Below are 21,009 nucleotides of genomic sequence, written 5' to 3' on the forward strand. Positions count from 1 at the left end.
ATTGCATTCCCTGGCCTACAATATTATTACCTAAAACCACAAAAACATCACAAATACTGTGGTAAACGTATGAGTTTTATTCCAATAATTAGTCTTTACCATACTGAATCTTCCAAAATATTAAACAGCAGTTAAGTGTCCATATTTATTATATTTGACATTATTGATTTTTTTAAAATTACCACTTAAACTTGTTTTGCTCAGATACTATTTAACTGTGACAGATAATTACTCCCTGGAACTGTACTTAACACTCTCAGTTAAATTAGGGGATTGTGAAACGTATTGCTTTAATTTTTTACGGTGAGTCTATCTGACCTCCATGTGAGTTAAGCGCACACACAGCCTGAACCGGCAGCCGAGGGAGAGGGTGTGACCCCAGAGCTCAGCCCCAGCCTGTGTGGAGTCAGCAAGCAGTGGACAAGGGAAATTTCAGATTTTGTCCTTTGGAATCTACTGGGAGTGGGATTCTTTCAGTACTTTAACTTAAACAGGAAATGTTCGTGCTCAGAATTACTCACGGTGTGACTGTGTTTGAGAAGCAGCTAGTACTAGTCTATACACAATTCAAAAATAGTGCCCAACACTCTCCACTCGACCCCACTGAAGAAGTCGTGAGCTTTCCCTTGGTGGCGACTGGCAGGCTTACATTTGGTCCTCCCAGTTCCTAAATTGAGTTATAATGCACATCTTATCACTAAAGCCTCTAGCAGAAGAAAAGGAAACAAAGAAGGCCAACGCCAGCCTGGGCCTTATTTTTCGAGAAGAGTCACGAACTTTGATGTCATGAGGGTGGAGGACGGTGCTCGCCTAGTGCACGAAGCTCTGGCCTCAACCCCCAGTGTTGTGCACACAAGAAAGGAAATTACAATATAAAGTCCACTTAAATGAACCATGAGTAAAGGGAAATATTTCAAATAATGCAATAGAAATAACCATTAGGAATTCCGTGGAAGTTTATACACTGGTCTCCGAAGTCAGAACAATGAAAACTGGAATGTACTGAGCTCAGGGGATTTACACAGAGGTAGTGCCTTCAAGAGAACACTGAATTTGGGCGTCGAGCAACAGTATTCCCCCCAGATCAGTCCCATGTGTGTAGAGCCTGGGCACTGAGCAAGAACAGAACTGGAATCCTGACTTAAACAAGTCTCCCAGGCCTGGCCCTGACCTGCTGCTTCCTTCACTAAGACACAGTGCCCACGATAAGGCATCTATGGGACGCCAGCCGTCGGTAGGACAAAAATGCAGAATGCTGCTGTACCTTCGCAGGACAGGCCGTGGGAGGTGACTCCAGAGAGGCTCTCTCTGCACACGTTACAGAAGGTGGGCCGGGCGTGGGAGCAGGCGTACCAGTTATGCATCCCTGAGAAATGTTCCACATTAAACTGGGCCACCTAGAAAGACAATGTTCAGGCAGAGTTGTCAAAGAGGAGAGCCGGGGCTATAGACTCAGGATGATGTGCAATTGTGCGTGCTACAGGGACGACCAAACTTTCAACCTCTTACTCTCAGAACCAGGGCACTTTAAGGAAAAACAAAATCTACTTGTTCCAATGAGCTTGCCAAGACTGATTCTGCACAGGCTAGCTTTAGCTCCTCGGCTACTCTCATGGATGCCGGTGCTCTGAGGACAGGAAACGAGTGGATGGTACATTACCTCATAGGGTTCTCTGCTCTGCACTGACTTCAGAGAGCTGATCCAATCCTCCATCTCCTTCCTGTTCTCAGCACATAGCATCAGCCTTCGGAACGGAGTGATTATCTGAAAGAGACGGTTCAATCTAATGATCGCAAATAACCAATGGTGGGGGTGGGAGGGGCGTTCTCTACCGAGTCTTTATGTCCTTGGTGAAGGAAAGAGAGACCACGATCACACAGATGAGTTTTGTTCTGTGTGGTCTCCAGGAAAGGACGGCCCTTGGAGTCTTTGCTGGTTTCTGAAGGTGTCGCCACTAACCCGGCTTCTTAGCCCTTTCTAAAGATGACTCCCACAAGCAAACAACAATCCTTACTGCACAAATTGTATCTTGAAACCTGGTTTTAAATATGCTTTGAAGTAATTTGAAAAAGGTTTGAATGTGGGAAAGAATTTTAAACTGAAAATAAAAAGAAATGTGGTATTAAATTTCCTAATTTACTACAGTACTTCTTCCTATGTGATCCAGACTCACATGAAGGCCTGTCCTTCACTGTGCAGAAATGTACACTGCCACCCTTCAGAGCACAGCAGAAGACCTAGACAAAAATCTTTTGTTTAGTGTGAAGAAAAAACAATTGTGACTTCATTTTTTCTCATGTTGTTGAAAAAAAAAGCAAATTAAGTGTATTAAGGACCTGTATATAGAAAGGAAAACCCCCAGATGTGATAGCAGCAAAGGTGTTCCAAACTCAAATTCTGACGTTCTGCTTCTAAGTGCAGTATCACGCACGCTGTGTTGAATTACTGAGACCTTAGCATTCACTGCAAGGAAGAGATCATTTATATACTTGTAGCACAAAAGCGAGACATTTTACACAGCCAATATAAAATTTTCCCAAGCCCAACCACTTGATCAACTAATAAACATAAATATTTTACTATATACACAGCAGATATCATGAGTAATAATTACAAAGATTACAAATCTGTAAGAAGAATTAAAGGGGACCATTCTCTAAAGTGGAAACTAGGGGACTGAGCCACCACTGATCTAAGCAAGTCTACAGTGGCAAGGAAGAGGAGCGAGCTCATCTGAACCACTCACCAACCATGGTCTTCTTGCTTGTTTTTAGACTACGCCGTCTTCCTGAAGCCCAGAAGCCTGCATTGCTTCTGACAGGCATGTGCACTTAAATAGACCATGCACGGCCACGTGGTGCCGGGGCCCCACCTGCTCTGTTTGCGTCTCTGTTAATTGCACATGAAATCGAAGGCAGTCTCGCTTTCACATTTTTCTTGTTTTAAGCGACCTTCTTTGGGTAAAGCTTATTAGCAGTTGGTCACTTCTCTTCCTGAATAAATAGTTAATGCAAAGAGCAGTGCCTCTCTCATTACGTGGGAGCCAAATGGATGCTTTATTGCTTCAAAATGTTTTTCTAGGGCAGTTCATCAAATGTGGCAGAGAGGTACCATTAAATCATAATACACTCCTGGCTCCGGCGGCTGGCACGGCGTCCACAAACTGCCATGTTTCCCTGGATCACTGCTGTTATCTGAGTAAGCATTGCCTCCAGCCTTTATTTGACTTTAGCTGTGTGTCAGGGTTCCTTTTAGGTGTTTTGTGGAATTCTGAGCAAGGCATAGTGACCAACAGCCAAAACTAAAGAGCGTTTAAAACCATCTTGAATGTAAAAGGCAGAACAGAAGGCAGGCGATGACTTAGAACTAGACCCAGGCTTCCGTTCTAAAGGGTTCCAGCAAGACTGCATAGCTCCGTGCTCGGCACCTCCCACTCAAGTTAAGAATACGTACTTGGGATTTTCTTAAAGATTGCTTAAGATTTCCTAAAGTGTAATAACCAGTAAGCTAAGAGCATCACATACTTCAGACCAAGAACTCATTTTTTCAAAGACAAAAACAACTAGAGCTATTTTGATGGGTGGGTCTTGTGATCGCAATTAAAAATCTATTTATCATAAAGCCACACTCTAGGAACTCAGTGTGAAAAAGCAGTATCAGCTCTCTGATATGAAACAAAGATGGCTCACCGTGTGGCTATGGCATCAAAAAGCCCACGCCGTCTGGGCAAAGTCAAGCTTGGCTCAGCCGGCAGACCTGGCGCTTCCAAGCCTAGCCCTTTCCCAAGGCTAGCCCCCAAGCCAGCTTCCACACACTACATCTCCTCCCCAACTGCCCATACCGGGCAGAAGCCCACGGCCGTAGGGCTGACCAATCTGGTTTTCCTCCATCACTCCAGACCCACTGCTCACCAAATTTTGCAAGGGAAAAGTTTGAGGAAGGGAAAATCCAGGAAATTATTTGCTTCTTAGCTGAAAATATACCTGACTCGGACTTCATTATAATCACAGGCAGCCCAGGACTAATGGCAGATGGGGCTTTCCTCCATCATCTACTGGGGCAGGTTGGGGAAGTTTGTGGAACCAGAGCTGTGTTACCTTCTCCAAAGGCTCTGAAGCTTACCCATCCCGCAGTGCTCCCTATTCTCTCTGCAACTCTTTCTTCTTGTCACCCCAACGTGCACTCACTGATCGCATGGCCATCTGAACTTGTGTTCCCCCGACTACGGCAGCCCCCAAGACACATAAGCCCATTGGTCATTTGCTAAGTGTGTGCAGTGAGCCAAAGCAGGTTTGTCAGAAGTTTGTAAGGGAGGAAAGGAAAACATGGACTTGCTTGTCTGGAAAACTGTGTGATGCTAAGCAGTAGTATCTAAATTGGTTTCTTAAATGGTGCCTCAGAAAACAGACAAAAAAAACCCTGTAGTAGGCATAGTTAACAGTGAGTTACCGGCAAAATGACCAATCCAGCCACACCATTACTCACGTCTAAGACTCAAGAATATCTCAGCCTGGCTGGGGAGGGAGTCGCTTTAATCCCAGAAATTGAGGAGGCTGAGGCAGAAAAAAATGTCTTGAATTTGAGGCCTTCCTGGGCAAGATAGTAAGTTGCTGGGCTGGGTACACGGTGAGAAAAAAAATCAGTCTGATAAAGCATTAAATATAAAATCCTATGAACATGTAACACCATGGCACATAAACTAAAAAACAAAACCCAGATAGACAGCCGAATACTATCAAGAGATTATAGGCCAGTTTAATCTTTCTTGTTTATTTATCTGCAGATTTTAGAGCAAATATATAGTACCTTTTTAATAAAAACCATTTAATTTTTTTTACTGACAGATGGAGGTTTAAAATATAAAGTGTGCAGGAAGGTTTATATGGGAAGAGAAATGAGGGGAGAGGGAAGAATGAGAAGGCCAGAGGGATAGGTAACCAATCCTAGAGAGGCTTGGGAAGCCATGTGGAAACCTACAGTTTTGTAAGCTTCCTAAACAGATTAACTAAAGTTACCCTCTGTGGGGGATAATGGTCCTATCAGAAGCAAAAGGTTGTCAAAACAAACAAACAAACAAAAACAACAAAAAAACAAACCAACTGTCAGATGTAGGGTACCTGCCTTCCAGTTGTTGGTTAACTGTGTCCCAGAGGATAGAGGACCCCACACCCCACTCCTAACACTCTCTCTCTCTCTCTCTCTCTCTCTCTCTCTCTCTCTCTCTCTCTCTCTCTCTCTCATACACACACACACACACACACACACACACACACACAGTTACATCATTGCTCTTGGTTGACCACAAGAACTCCATGTTAAGACCCTATTGCTGAAGACACACCATACTCTTTTGTCACAGGACATGGAAAAATCAAGCTGGTTCTGACCGGAAACAGTCCTCCCTGCTAGCTAGCTTTCGTGTCACTGGAAAACGTGATGCTAGGTGCTTGGAGCGGGACGGAGAGTCACCATCTTACCCAGCTGTGAACCCAGGTAACTAAGGCACTCAAGAGAGTGGCAAGATATATCCACAGGTGAAGGATGGCCCAAATGTTCTGGGGCTAACCCACCGCTTTCTGGTTGGCTTTAAAGCACACTCCACGGGAGGAGATGCATGCAGGTGCTGTAAACCTAGCCAAGAATCCAGGGCTGGAGAGTTGAGAGGCCCCTGGGGTGAACCTACTATGGTTATTCTGCTAAATGGATACAATGTCAAACTGCCCTCTAAAATCACAGTCTCTCAAACCCTACATTAGTGCAGACCTCAGACCTCATCAGAGAAATTTCCTTTCAGCAATGGACTGTGGTTAGTGCAGAAACCCACAACTGGTCCAAGCACAGAGAATGAATGTCTGAGGAAGGCTCAGCTTCAAATAGGATTCTCTATCTCCTCTCATCAGCATCACCCTCACACTCCAGAGATCCCTACAGACAAAGACTGGGGGAGCCTGGAGGGGGAGGGAAGGTGTGAAAGCCAGCAGCTGGGGAGGACTGGAGCAAAGCAATGTCTTCAGACGTAACTCCATTGTACTGTGCAGTCACGAAGCAGTTCCGGTTCCCTGCAGGAGACCTGCACAAGGTGAAGCCAGTGACCAGCACAGCACCGGGAGAGCTCATGAGTTCTCAGGAGATGCTGTGACCAGCACAGCACAGCACAGGGAGAGCTCATGAGTTCTCGGTGACCAGCACAGCACAGCACCGGGAGAGCTCATGAGTTCTCAGGAGATGCTGTGGAAGGGAGAGTCGGTTTTCCTCAACTGTGTGACCTCTGGTAGGTAAACCCCACTGCCGAGGTTGGCTCCATATCCAAAAGTAAACAAGAAGCTCAGACTGGACTCAGCGGAAAGAGAAAGAGAGGAGGAGGTGGGGGAGGAGGAGAAAGAGGAGGAGGGAGGAAAAGGAGGAAGGAGAGGAGGAGGAGGAGGAGGAGGAGGAGGAGGAGGAGGAGACAAGGACAAGAAAAAGTTAGGAGAGTGCAGAGAGGTGGGAGGTATATCTGGAAGGAACTGGGGAGAAAGGTGGGAGATGAATTTGATCAAAATGCATTGTATGAAAATTTAAAGAATAAAATATATGTCTCTAAAAGACTATTTAAATGTATGGCAGACCTAAGTAGGATACCTCAAGCTCCTCTATATCTCAGAATAACCTGGTTTGCTTGCTTTTCAAATCCCAGTTTACAAGCTACCTCTCTCCCATCCAATGAAGGTATAGGTAAGTACCAATTCTTAAAAAAACAAAACAAGCAAACAAACAAAAAAATCCAGGTGATTCAAAAGTAAGGATAAGTTTGAGAACCAATGTCTACAGGTAATTTTCGTTCTATACAACGTTTGAGCTCCCAAAGGAAAGATGTTTCCAAGAAGTGAATCAGAGGAAACTGTCTGGAGTCATGGCAACCTAGCCTGAATCATACCAGAAACTTCTTTTATGTCTGGGCTGTAACCATGCTTCTGAGCCTCACTCTTTCTGCTGCTAACTAGGAACAGAGCAATAACTCAGTGGTGGTCGGGTTCATTCGATGAGACAATCCAGGTTAGGCTTAGCTAATGGCTGACTATCTCTTACCAAAAACAGAGACCTGCAGTGTTATTTAGATTCCATACATATTATTTCTTGTATTTGTGGCCCAAGATAAAAGTCATAAGAGCTTTAATTTTTAAATAAAAATGGAAGTATCTACCAATAAAACTGTCTAATTACAACCACCATCAGAATTATGACAATTGCCTACTGACATCCTCCGTGGACAAAGAAAATAACCAACATATTAAGGCTGTGGGAAGGAGATTCTCCCAATACAGTATAACCAGCCTTACCTAAAACAACAGTGGTGTCTGAATACAGCTTGCAAAAATAAGAGAGTCAAAGTCCCTCTCCAGCGGAGATGCCTTTAGTACACCATTGTGACTGTTGATCAGAGTCACACTACAGAAGACAGACAGCTTTAACTCAGATACCTGACATTCTTGGGTCATTATGGGTCTGCCAATGTTTTCCATTAAGAAATCTTATTTCTGACCTAACATTCTGACTACATCCACTCTGTTCAGGACTAGCTGTGTTTTCATCTGGAACTGCCTTTGCTACAATACAAGTAGACACAGGGTGAGAAGTCTTTCAGGAGAACAGGGTAAGCAGGAACTGTGCTGAGGCTCCGTCTTCGCTGTCTATATTTACTATGACGTGACTAATCCGCTCTAACGGTAGTGTACCTTTTCAATACCAGCTTCGCTCTCTCTGTAGCTGCCAGCTGCTCGGTCTTAATATATTTCTTCCATCGTCCCTACCGAAATCTAGATGCAGCTGTTTAATTATGTATGTTGCTTTTTTTTTTTTCTCTCATTCTTTTTTTATGGAGTGAAATAATTCACTTTGACAACTTAAATGTGCCAAACTGCAATGTGATCATGTATCATAAGTGACTATTTTAGAAGCAGAGATGCTCACATTTTTCAGTGTAGCCTGGGGACCTCCACTACCCAACCACATAGACATGTAAGGGCCCAGGTGCACACCTTCGTCACAACGTGCTCAGCCCAGCCCTCACTTGGCTTTCAGAAGCGCCTTCATGGGAGGTATAAGGAGGTGACAACGTTTTGGGGTGTAATTTTGGATGTGCTCTGGCACAACTACCCAGACAATATTGTCACTTACCAGGTTATCAACCATGAAAGGTCATTTATGTGCCTAACTTCCCATTGATGGGCCTCGATTATGTCAAAAAGGTAACCTTTGTGGGGCTTGGTCCCTCTTTTGGCATCCTTCTGATCCCAAACCACGTTACTCCCATTTGCCTGCAACATTACTCCTTTTGGGGTCACTATAGCATTGCATGTAAAACACCTGATATAATATACAAGATCATGGTTTCTGATGCTTCATTTGGTTGTCCTACATAAACTCTGTACTACTGAGCTGTCTGAAATAGACTGAGATCTACCAGAATTTGATAGGTAGAAATAAAAACAGCTAAAGTCCCTATTTTCACCCTGGCCAGTTCATGAACTTCCATGAGTCCTGGTCCCTGTATGGATTTGCATTTTGTAAACCTTACGTTGGGCTTCCCAAGTGCTCTGGTTTCGGGGTCAGTACTCCTCCTAACTGCTCACCCCACTGCTGAAGCCCCGTGTGTCCTCTCAGCGGCAATGAGTTGCTCCAGCTCTTCCGAGGTATTGATAAATTTAACGTGTTGCTGACATCTTAGTGGAAGAAATGGCATCTCACTGTGGTACAGCACACAATGACACTGAACAGTAACATGGTGTCACAGTGAGTTCATTCGGGGCACTCTGACCATTGAAAGGGCCTGAGTATTTTCAACTGACAATAAAATTTAAGTGAGTAGAATTTCGGGGTAAGAATAGGCCTTGTGGTGCTAGAGACGTGGCTCAGAAAGAGCACTTCTTCTCTTCCGTAGGACCTGGATTCAACCCCCAGCACCCACATGATGGCTCACAGCCGTCTGCACTCCAGCTCCGGGGCCTCTGGAATCCTCTTCTGGCCTCTGTTAGTACTGTTAGTGCACAGACAGAAGAAAACTTTTTAAAAGAGAAGGCACAAGCCAGGTGGTGTTGGTGCACATCCTTAATCCCAGTACTTGGTTGGGAGGCAGAAACAGACAGATCTCTGAGTTCGAGGCCAGCCTGGTCTACATAGTAAGTTCCAGTACAGCCTGGGCTACACAGAGAAACTCTTGTCTTGGAAAGAAAGAACTAAAACTAATAATAAAAAGGTGTGCTTCTCAAATTGATTCGATATCCACACACTTACTGTGTGAACAGTACAGAATCTCCTCTGAGCAGTCAAGGAGAAAAAGAAGTTCCACTGAAGTTCTGAAACAAATTTTACCATATCCAAGGAGAAATAAAATGATTTATAAAAATGCTGCAGAACACTGATAAAATTCACACACACACACACACACACACACACACACACACACACACCAGTACTAATCTACAGACAAAATACTAAGAAAGGTTCTGTTTAGGCAGCACACCGTGAACAGGGCTCTGGATCACTCCCTGTGGAAGGTCGACAACAAGCCACGTTTACATTTGTGCACAAAGATGCCTCCTGGGCTTTTGCTTCTCCCTGGCCAGTCACTTTCACTGAACTGACTAAAATAAAAACTTACAAATCCGTGATGGGGGTGGGGATCCCTGTCATGGAGTCTGGCAATCTCAGATCACAGGCACTGAGAACAAAGGAAGTCTGCGCTGTGCCCGCTGATCTATCTGGCCTGAAGACTATGTACCTTCTACAAAGCCAGTAATCCTCATACACAACTACACTGATGTGGAGAACTCTGTAGCAGCATCAAACCAAACACTATTCACTTGTGACAAGGACCAAGGGAGACAGAAGCACACGTACTGAAGAGTAACTTCTGATGGGAACTTTTAAAGTACAGAAGCGATTATTCTAGGTCAGTGAATGACAGAGGGACATGGGCAGAAAGGCACTGCCTCGTTGACCCCCACTGTCTCAAACATCAGGTGATCTCTCCACAGTCTGTCATTTCTGATGTAGACACAAAAACAGCCACAGTGGTGTCACGGTGAGGAAAATGAAGCGACAAGCTGGGCCCTCACTGCGCAGTGGTAAACTGCACAGCTGCACTGAGTTCCCCTCACAGCAGCCTCGCTTCCGTAGCCGCAGGGATGTCCACGGAAGTGTGGTGTGACGAGGTGAGCTTTGCCTCTTCACCTCGGGTAGGAGGGAAGAGAATGGATGGAGCAACAGACAAAATGAGGAACAGGGAGTGGGCGGGGCAAGAGGCAGCCATCAGAGAGCCGTCCTGTGTTCCCCAGTGTTTTAAATGTGTCCCATTTCAAATGACCGTGGTGGCTAATCTCCAACATTAACTTTATACACATGGCAAGAGGGATCCTCGAATGAAGAACTGCCTCGTTCAGACTGGCCTGCGACTACATCTGTGAGGCATTTTCTTGGTGACTAACTGGTACAGGAGGTCCACCTACTGTGCGCTGCTACTATCCCTAGGCAGGTGGGCCGTGTAAGACAGGATGCTGCACTTGAGCCTCTGAGGTGAGCCAGTCAGCAGCGCTGCTTGGCTCCATCCTCCGTTCTCGACCTGTGGCCACATTCACTTCCCTCAGTGCTGAACTGTGACCTGCAAGTGGAGGCCAAATAAGCTCTTTCCTCTCCATCTTGCTTTTAGTCATGGTGTTGATCATGACAGAAAGCAAACTGAGAAAACACTGATAGGTTTTGAACCCCAACCTAAACTCTTTAAGGGATAAAGTGGAACACATGAGGGTCTCAGTCTCCTTACAAATACGAATATACTAAGCAATGGTTGGCCCTCAACTCTAACACCCCCTGACCAAGTGTCTGGCCTCCCACCTCCTTCCCAAGACCAAACTCACTTCCCACAAATATGTCGTCTTCCTTTTTGGTGTAACTAAATGTCCACAGAAGCTAATGAATTGAGGCTTTTGAGCATTGTATATGATGGGAAAGGCGTACTGACTGATAACAGCTATCAAATTCAACTTCCATAATTCATGAAGTCAGAGGCTTTTCTTAAGAGAAAGTCAGCTTGTCTCCCCTCACACATTACAAAGTGTTCTTGGAGCTAGGGGTATATCTTGGTGGCCCAGTATGTTTATCCTGAAGCCTTCAGTTTAACCCTCAGCACCCACAAAACAGAACAAATCTGAGCTCACGCCTCTTTCAAGACTAAGAAGTCAGGGGCAGTATTGCATTCCATGTTAATCTAACTTGCATCTACAGCTGGAGTTGTTTTTTTAACTGTCTTAATGTAAAACAAAATTTAATGCCAATTTCCCTGAAAGAAATAGACATGAATTTAGTGCCCTCTCAGTACTAATGTATACACAGACTTCCTCATATTCTCCTCTCTTCTCTCTCTCTCCTCCTCTCCCCTAGCATTTCTACAAAAATATCAAGTACTAAAAACTAAGTTTTATGTAAACTTTAAAAATAGCATAAAACTAAAATTTTCCTCAACAGTGGGAAAGGCATGAGAAGTGTGAGCTAGGATGCAGAGAGGCAGCTATGGCTGGAACATTCCATTAGGATCTCAGCACATGCTAGAAAGGAGGATCATGCTAGAGTCACATGCTAGAGTCAGCATTAATAGCATGGGACACGGCTGCAAGGTTAGATAGTGTCCGTGTAAAATTGTGTAAGTCTGCATGTTATGAAGAGTTATTTATGGAACAATTGTAACAGGCCAAGAATACATCCTCATTGTGCTGGTATAATCAAGAAGTAGTAATCTCTGTTTTCCTGGTATGACGCTAAAGCTCTAAACAAAGGTTTAGAAGTCAGCAAAGGACATGAATTGGGTTTGACCTAAAGTCTTCTACCTGTGGAGCCATCAGACACGGAAGAATGGGAACGATTGTGCTGATCAGTCTGGAAGCTCAGGCAAGTGTGCACACCCTCTCTCTCTTATTCAAATAATAATGGTGGGTACTGGACAGATGGTGAAGTGCCAGCCTTGCAAATAGGAGGAGCTGAGTTTTAGTCTCCAGGTCCCAAAGGCAGGCATGGTGCTGTGCACTTCTAACTCCAGACCCAAGCGTTGGAAACAACAAATTCCCCAGACTTTCTGGCCAGGCAGAACAGTACACCTAATGACTTCCAGGTTAGTGAGAGGCTCTGCTTCAAAAAACAACCTGCTATGTATGACCGGAAGGATTATAGCCAATCAACAATGTCCTCTGATGTACACACATGCAAGCACAGCACACATATGTGCGTGAGCACATGCAAAAACACAGGCACCTATACATATGTACCATGCACATACACACATACACACACACATACACACAGGCACCTATACATATGTATCATGCACAGACACACACACAGGCACTCATACATATGTATCATGCACACACACACACACACACAGGCACCTATACATATGTATCATGCACATACACACACAGGCACCTATAAATATGTACCGTGCACATATACACAGCCCTATAGATATATGCGTGCTTTTAAAGATGAACAATAAAAACGTAAGAAAGCCTCTGCCAAAAATTAATCATAATGATCATAATCATAGCTTCATCGACTAATAAAAAGGTCACTAAAAACCAGGTACCCTCAAGGAACAAAATATTTGCAAGGTACACAATCTGACATGGCATTGGGGGTTTTACAGTGTATGTGAGAAACAGAATTTTCTGCATTAATTGTAAGGCTGAGAATCACAGTGTTCCAGGAATTACTTACGTAGGTTCCTACAGACACACCCACTGTAAATTAGTGGTATTAGTTAATGGGCACATTAAAAGTGTGACCATTCACTTAGTATTTTCAGAGTGTGCCTGAGACTGGAACAATGCATTAGCTTCTTTCCCCTGGCGCAAGCTCTTTGCTTTGTAACTGTAAATGGCTTTGTACAGGCCACATGTGCAACGGGAAATTTCAAAACAAAATAGTTCTCTTGCTTTGTACTGCTCACTACAAAATGGGACACTTCTTTAAATTTTCCATTAGTCCATGCTCAAACTTAAGGATACTTGACTTGGCTGTAAACTTAAAACAAGCCATGGAAATAACAACCCTCAATCACTTTGATAGAGTTGGACGCACCTCTATAATTGCCTACTTGATGTTCCCAGGAGATCTTACAATTACTTCAAATTCATACCGTCCAGTTTTCACTCCTTCAAACCTGCTTTCATATCTATTACCTACCCTTGATTCAAGCACAAATTATTCCCAGATCCAGCTCTGCATTAGCTTCCTCCTCTCTCACCACACTTGGGACACAGCCCTCTAGTCTCTGCACAGGGCTCCTGTCCACTTCTTCCTTCCCGTGGTAGACAGCCAGACTCCAACAGTATTGCCCAAGGTGCTTCCCAAGCTAAGTGCCAGCTCTTGTCTAGTGCATCAGACGAGAAGCTGCCAAGAAAGTTGATAATACATAATTCTTGATAGAAATTAGAATGGAACTGTCTGATGCTTAGGCCTGTTTCAGTTACCAACTTCCCTTTCTACAGATAAACACTGTCCAGCTTCCTTGTGTATGTCTTCAGAGACCATCTCTCTATGCATGAGAACTATGTGCTCTCGTGAAGCTTAAATACACAAAACGGAGTGCATACACAGCACACAGTGATATTATGAAATCTTAACTGGTCTATATCTGGGTTTTTCTCCCGGAATAAAATGCGGAATTCAGCCCTGTACTGTTACACACACAGCTGACTCAAATGGATGTACTGAATTCTCGGGTGACCGTTTTCTGTCAGTCCTCTCTGATTGACATCCCTGGGGTTCTTTCCAGTCTTTTGCTACAACAATGTGAAGTCGATGCCCAGGTAATGCACCCTTGGCAAACAGACACAGAATGGCACACTATCCATCTGATCCTGAGGCTGAGGCAGGGAAGGCTCGAGCAAGACGGAAGCAATTCCTTTATGTCCCTTCTTGTGAAATGTGTGTCCTGTTTACATTAACTCCCAAGTTAGAATCTATCAGATATTTTTATACAATCACTTTGAGAATAACAACTTCAGTTCTTGCTAGTGGACATAACTCTACCCATCATGAGAAGCTTGTTAAGTACAGTAATGTGAAATGTTACAAAGCCTCCAAGAAGGCACAACTGCCCTGCAGACAGCACAATTGCTCCCAACAAACGTGGCTCTGCAACACTCCAGTCACCGTGATGTTTACTGATTGATGGGACTCTGACAAAGAAAATTAACAAGGTTTACGCAGAAACCAGAACGTAACTGGAAAGATGCTTCAGTCAGTAGAGAGCTTGCCAAGCACGCATAGGGGGCCAAAGTCTACCCCAGTGCTCACATAAAAGCTGAAAGGGAAAGCAGGCACCCGTAATCCCAGCACTGGGAAGGGAACAGGAGAATTCTGGGGCTTACTGGCCAGCCTGTCTAGCTGAAGAGCAGAAGGAAGACATGGTCACACTGGGAAGAAGCAACGAGTTCCAGAATCCTGAAGTCCATCTTCGGGGTCTCAATGTACAATTTAGGTTAAACTGAAAACCTCGCGCATGCACACACTCACACACACATACCTAAGCAATTCTGGCCACAGTGTACTCTCAGTCTCTATCACTGATTTGGTTCCTGTCTCTCCTGCAAGTTGGTCTGACCAATTGTCAGAACTATGCGTGAAATCTCTTTCTTAGAGACAAGTTCCTCCTCTGGCTGGCACCAGGCTTCAGCATTTTGTCTGCCAGAATAAGGTTCCCAGGGAAACTCTAATTTCTTTAGGGACCACTGTTTCAGACATCTGATAGCCAAGGATATCCTTCATTATGATATCCTCTAGGCTCTTAACAGTTCTTTGTTACTAGCCTGTTTTCTCTCAAAACGAAAAGACTTTGGCCTAGAGCTCCCTGGCAGTGTGTGGGAGCTTCTGAGAGGGTCCTGGGAGGGCTGGTGGACCCTCCCACTCAACCCTGGTTAGCCAATGCAGCCTGGGTTTCAGGATTGTCTGGCTTCCTTAGCTCACCCACCAACAGGTCTCAGCTGCTGAGCCCAGTGAGAATGGAAGTCCACAGCAGGTCATCAATGGTCATCAGAGAGGTCACTGTTACACTGAGGCCAGTCTGTCAGCTGTCCTGCACTAACACAAACCCATCTCTGTCATCAGGAATCAAGATGTGGATGGTGTCCAAGAGCACAAAAATGGATAAGGCAATAACTTCTACAAAAACTTAAAGAATATCACCACCACCAGCAGCAGCAGTAACACCATCACTACCCCCACCATCACCACCACCAGCACCATCACTACCACCATCACCACCACCAGCACCATCACTACCACCATCATCACCACCATCACTACCATCACCATCACTACCCCCACCATTACCACCACCAGCACCACCATCACCACCACCAGCACCAGCACCATTACTACCACCATCACCATCACTACCACCACCATCACCACCATCACCACCACCAGCACCATCACCATCACTACCACCATCATCACCACCATCAACACCAGCACCATCACTACCACCAGAAGCACCAGCACTACCTCCAGAAGCACCAGCACCACCACCATCACCACCAGCACCACCACCATCACCACCAGCACCACCACCACCACCACCATTACCACCACCACCACCATTACCATCACCATTTATGGAAAACCTCTTTCTGGCAACATCTAACTTAGTGACTTTTTCAGAAAACTGGATTCCTCCCTAAGACACTAAGTAAAGTGGCTATTCCCCAGTTGTCTAATAGGGACAGCCCAGCAACCAGCATAGGGCTTGACGCTAGACAATAAGCAAGTTCTCTACTCACTGCTAACTGTTCCCTAACTACGATCTTTATGCTTAATCGATGATGAAGGTTCACCGTGAATGGATAGATTAGAACACATCCTATTAACAATGGTGATCCCTGGAGCTGGAGAAAGTGCTCAGCACTGAGGAGCATTGGCAGTTCTTGCAAAGGTTCAGTTCCAAGTATCCATGTGGCAGCTCACAACAATCAGTAACTACAGTTCCAAGGGACTAGACACCCTCTGCTGGTCTCTGTGGACACCAGGCCTACACATGGTGTGTATACACATAGGCTGGGAAATATTCATAAATATAAAATAATTTCTAAAACGCAGACCTTTGCCAGGTTACTACCATCCCATGAGCCTGAAAATTCTAACATGCCAATCATCCTCACAGACAACACTCAAAATTTAAATATGAATTATGCTATTAGATGACTAAAAAAGTTCAACCTGAGTGAGTTGTCTGAACCTCTCAGCCCCTTTAACCTGTTTACCGGAAGAAGGAACATTCCCCGGGGTCACTGAGGTAATGGGGTGAGATACAAAATGAAAAGTAGCTACATACGTGCTATTCACTATGGTTTATACACCAGAGCTTTCGGAATCAAAGGTATGATTTGCCCCTGTATAATAAATACCTTCAACTACTAAGATCTTGAAAAATAACAGGCTTTCCTTAGTACTATTTTAATTTTTAACATTCAACATAGACCATAATTATTAAGATACATTTTTAAAACCTAAAGGTTGATACTTTAAATTGTCCGATGAAGCTAAAATCTGTGCTGTCTGAGAATTGCTCTATTCTTCAGAGCACATATCTCAGGATGCAGGGCCTCTGCAGCTCAGAGTCCTGCTGCCTCATTCAGAAGGCTGTCACCTAGCAGGCCCTCTTTGGACATATCCAGATACTTAACATTCTATTTTTAAGATTGTTACTACGGCCAGTAACACATTTGCCCGCATTAGGCTCCTAGTCCAAGCACTGTGACCAAACACCTCGTGAGAAGCAGAGCAGGGTGACCATAGAGACTGTGGCTGCTGCTTCAGTACCTGAGACAGGGACTCTTACCAGTACCCACAAAGTTCTACAGGAAAAGGGTGGCTCTTAATGTTTAACTCCGTATACGTAATTATACAGGTCAGTTGCAGGCCCTGGTGAATGTGTTGTCATCAGCTCACAACCATGTATTTGGAACGGATGAAGGGCCTTGAACATGAAACATCCACAGGAAATAGATTTATCATTTGTCCCAAGGCCAAGAAGGCTGTGTGGCATGCTACATTCACAGGGCACTGCAATGTGACAGAAACACTAGGGAGGTCAGTCCTCTAAGACACCAAGTATGAGAACCTTCATCCAGACAGAAATGCCCTACTGGTCTTGCACAGAGTGCCTCAGATTAAAGCCCACTTAGGACACCAGTTTCATACATTCCTGGCAACAGGCCCAGTGATATGAAAAAGAAAAGTTGGTCTGCTGTAGCCTAGACTGGCCTCAAACTCACGGCAACGCTCCTGCCTCAGCTTCTAACAGTATGTTAACAAGGAACCATTTTAAAGTACCATAAAATATTTTAATCAACATAGATATAAAATAATTAGGCTGGCTTACTCTTAGGATTCCAACAGTTATGTAATCAAAGCTGAGACCACTGCAATGAATCATATCTGTAAGACTTACTGGTTTAAAAACTACCTGAGTCACTGTATATAATATAAAAATTTCATGAAGATGCAGATACTTACAGTGATATTATAAAAACCCAAACATCATAGAGGGAAATGGGGGAAATTCTGTGCCTACGTGAAATTCTGTGTTAAACATGAAAGGCTACTGCTTACCCAAAGAAAACAATAAGTTTATAAATATCAGTCATTAATGCATCCAGTTCACAAATCTGTACTAGCTTTACTTTCTGTGCCAAGCGCCAAGCTGGGGAGTCAGTGAAGCCGCAGCATTTGAAGCTAGAGGGGAATTTATTTCCATCAGCGAGCGGCTCATTGCTCCTGTCACTGACACCGGGTCACTGACCCCTCAAAGCCTTCTTGAAGGAAGCTCACTGAGTTCTTGCTGCGTGGGATCATGGCCCAGCCTATGGTGAGGGGTGACATTCACAGTCGTTTCAGTCCATGCTTCTGTGACTATCTAAACCAACAAGAGCCCCATATTTACACAGGTCTTCCTCGCCCAACCTTGAGAGGTTCATTTCAGCTCTGAGCCTGGGCCCGTCCTGAAGACTGTGGAAGCCCCTTTCTGCTGACAGGGAAGAAGAGACTACAGAGTTCCAACAATGGGCAAGGTCGTTACCTCACAACGGGCCTGTTCTATTCGATGATTCTAGCTAGAAAGTTCTTTTATGTTGAGCTGAAGTCAACCTTCTGTGGATTCAACCACACAAACCCATCACTGCCTTTCCTATACAAAACTTTCTCTGAAAACTTTAAAACTTAAAGAATGTCACCACCATCACCACCACCACCACCACCACCACCACCATCACTACCATTACCATCACTACCATCACTGTCACTACCCCCACCATCACCACCACCACCACCATCAGCAGCAGGTATATATATATATATGTATGGAAGTCACAGGACAGCTCTGTGGAGTCAGTTCTCCGCTTCCACCTTTACATGGGCTCTGAGGACTGAACTAAACTTGCCAGCCTTGCGTGACAAGATCTGTAACCTGCTGGGCCCATGTTGCCTATATTCCCAATTTTATCATCGTCATCATCATCCTCCTCCAATTTATATCCAAAGTTTTAATTTAAAAAAGTCCTTACATGCCATCCAATCCCAAGACTCCCAAGCAGTTCTAGAATACCGCCCACCTTCTTCTACATTTCTCTTTAAGATCCAGCGCCCAGAATGTAGGGAAATATTCTAGATTTGTAGTCTGGCCAGCATGTGTGTCCTATACATTGGGTAGTGTAGCCTAAGATTCTCACTGAGTTGACGTAGAAAAGACAGCTGAACCCAGGAGACCGACAACAGGATCACCATCCTCGCCACAGAGATTTAAATAACAAGCAAGGAGGTCAGCAGAGAGGCGGAGAGTAGAGACCGAGGCAACCGCCCACGTGGCTTCCATGATTTAGAGACTGTCCTCTCTGTTTCTTGCCCATACAGTAGTATGGCTTCATTGGATTGGTATAAAAAAATTAAACAGCTCGTCAGGTATAAAACATATAGCACAGGAATCCATGTTATTAACTAGGGTAGGTGACTTGTTTAGCTAAGGGATCCTTCATTAGGGTGATTATCTATGTACCTTTTACACGACATTCTTCCGCAGATCACATGGGAAAAGGCCAGTTCCAGTCTTTTCCTTCAGGATTAAATATTGAGATGTTACTGGATGAAAACAAACTGACCCTTTCTTAGGTTCAAAGGATGCAATGTCCCTCTGCAGAGAGACAGTTGATCAAAGGATGTGATGTCCCTCGGCAGAGACACAGCTATGCAATGTCAACTTCGAGGAAGCTGAGGAAGAGCGGCATAAACAGAAAGCAAGCACTTCAGAAACAAACTGTGGGGAATACTTCTCCTTCCCAGGAAACCCAGGCTGCTCTGCCAAAGACGGCATGGATGCAGAATTCCTGTGCCGCAAGGCCCACAACAGCATGCTCTCCTTCTTGACGGTTTCTTTGAAAGTAAAAACACTTCATATCCTCCTGTGAGAATCAGAATCAAATCTAATAGTGGCATCTTTTCCAGGCACTGTGACCAAACACCTCATGAGAAGCAAGTGTGGGAGAAAGGACTTATCTGGGCTCACAGGCTGAGCTCCGTCACAACAGCTGCCCATCAGCTCTACGGGCACAGGACTAGATGCCCCTCCCCCATGTCTGAAGAGCAGGGCACAGAGAAAGGAGACAGTAACACTTACTGGGCTTTCTTCTTCTGTTCTAGGCTCAGTGCAGGGACGAGGCAAGACAATTGCAAGGCTAATGCATCTGAGCAACTTAGTTGGACCTTGTCTCACAAGAAGACGTAAGACAAAAGTTGGGCGAAGGGAGAGGAGAGGAGTCCACCTCTGCCTGTCTGCGATTACTGAGGATCAAAGGCCGTAGGCACTGGGGCCAGGTGGCAAAAGATGGCAGAAAGCCTCATGGGGTGTTTGTGTGCAGAGTCTTTGGTTAATCTAGCCTTCCTTAGCATTTTCCATTGAGCCGTGTGAAGTTCAATTCTCAGTGCATCTGCACCTGGGTGTCTGACTGCATCAAATGTTTGGCCACGTGAGCAGAAGCCTTTATGTTTTTCTCTGGAAGAACAAAGAGCTGTTCTGCCCAGGGTTCCTCATCGGAAGGAACGGGACGCTGAAAGCTGCTTGCACACCAACTTCCACTTGATTTGGGATCATCTGGAAACACATCTCTCTCTGTATAAGGGCTTCTCCAGAGAGGTTTCATCAAGAACTTGAGACCTGTGACTCAGCCATCAAGTGTGATTACAGACCTGGGTCACAAAGCCTAGCCCCTGTCATCTCAGAAGATTTAAATACCAATGCAGCTTCTTTAAAATGAGGAAACACTTATCCAAAGTTTATCTTAATCTTCACTAAAATTTAAAGGACCCACAGAACAGCTCCAAAAAGCTGTGATTTGGGGCAGTGTTTAAATCATCCCAAAGCCCTCCATCAGTAAATAACATTGCCCTAATAATCTATGACTGGCATGTCACTGCTAATTGGTTGCTTTTACCAATCATTCTTATTAACCTAGAACAAAAAGTAGACATAAATCTTCCCTAAACCTCTCAAAGACAGGAAGGATACAATGTTTTCTCAAGATGGAATTCATCTAAATAGCCTCTGAAGTTCCCAAACATTCATGAGTTGGCCACATAGTGCCAACTGTGAAGGGAAAGATAGACACTGCGTTCGGAATAAAAGCCACTACCATCCACTAAATGGCACGTGCTCAATACTGCCCTGGGTACTCTATACATTAACTGATATTCAGGGCCATAGAAGGCAGATACTTTATTGCTGTGGCTCTCAACAGACTTGAGGAAATGTGGATCTAAAGAGGTTAACTCATGTGGCCTAGGTTGGGTAACAGGGCTGAGCTAGAAGCCAAACCCAGGTTTTGTGACTTTATAACAGAAAATTCTGCCCATCACAGGAGAATTTAAGCTAGCGATAACTTAGTGAACAGCAACCTCCTTTATTCACTTACTGGGAAGGGTATCTG

At 44.6% G+C, this 21,009-nt stretch overlaps 1 protein-coding gene across 1 annotated transcript in view; it reads right to left on the reverse strand.

The window, feature by feature from the left end:
* The window catches only part of DGKH (diacylglycerol kinase eta), a 152,125-nt gene that overhangs the window by 57,609 nt on the left and 73,507 nt on the right, over positions 1-21,009 (reverse strand). The window contains exons 5-6 of the mRNA XM_080917356.1: positions 1,661-1,765; positions 1,265-1,397 (exon numbers count right to left, since the gene is read on the reverse strand). Of these exons, the coding sequence (XP_080773482.1) occupies positions 1,265-1,397; positions 1,661-1,765 (238 nt within the window). The remainder of the gene's footprint in view (positions 1-1,264; positions 1,398-1,660; positions 1,766-21,009) is intronic.

Source organism: Micromys minutus (genome assembly GCF_963924665.1).
Source record: "Micromys minutus genome assembly, chromosome: 5".
Lineage (NCBI taxonomy): Eukaryota > Metazoa > Chordata > Mammalia > Rodentia > Muridae > Micromys > Micromys minutus.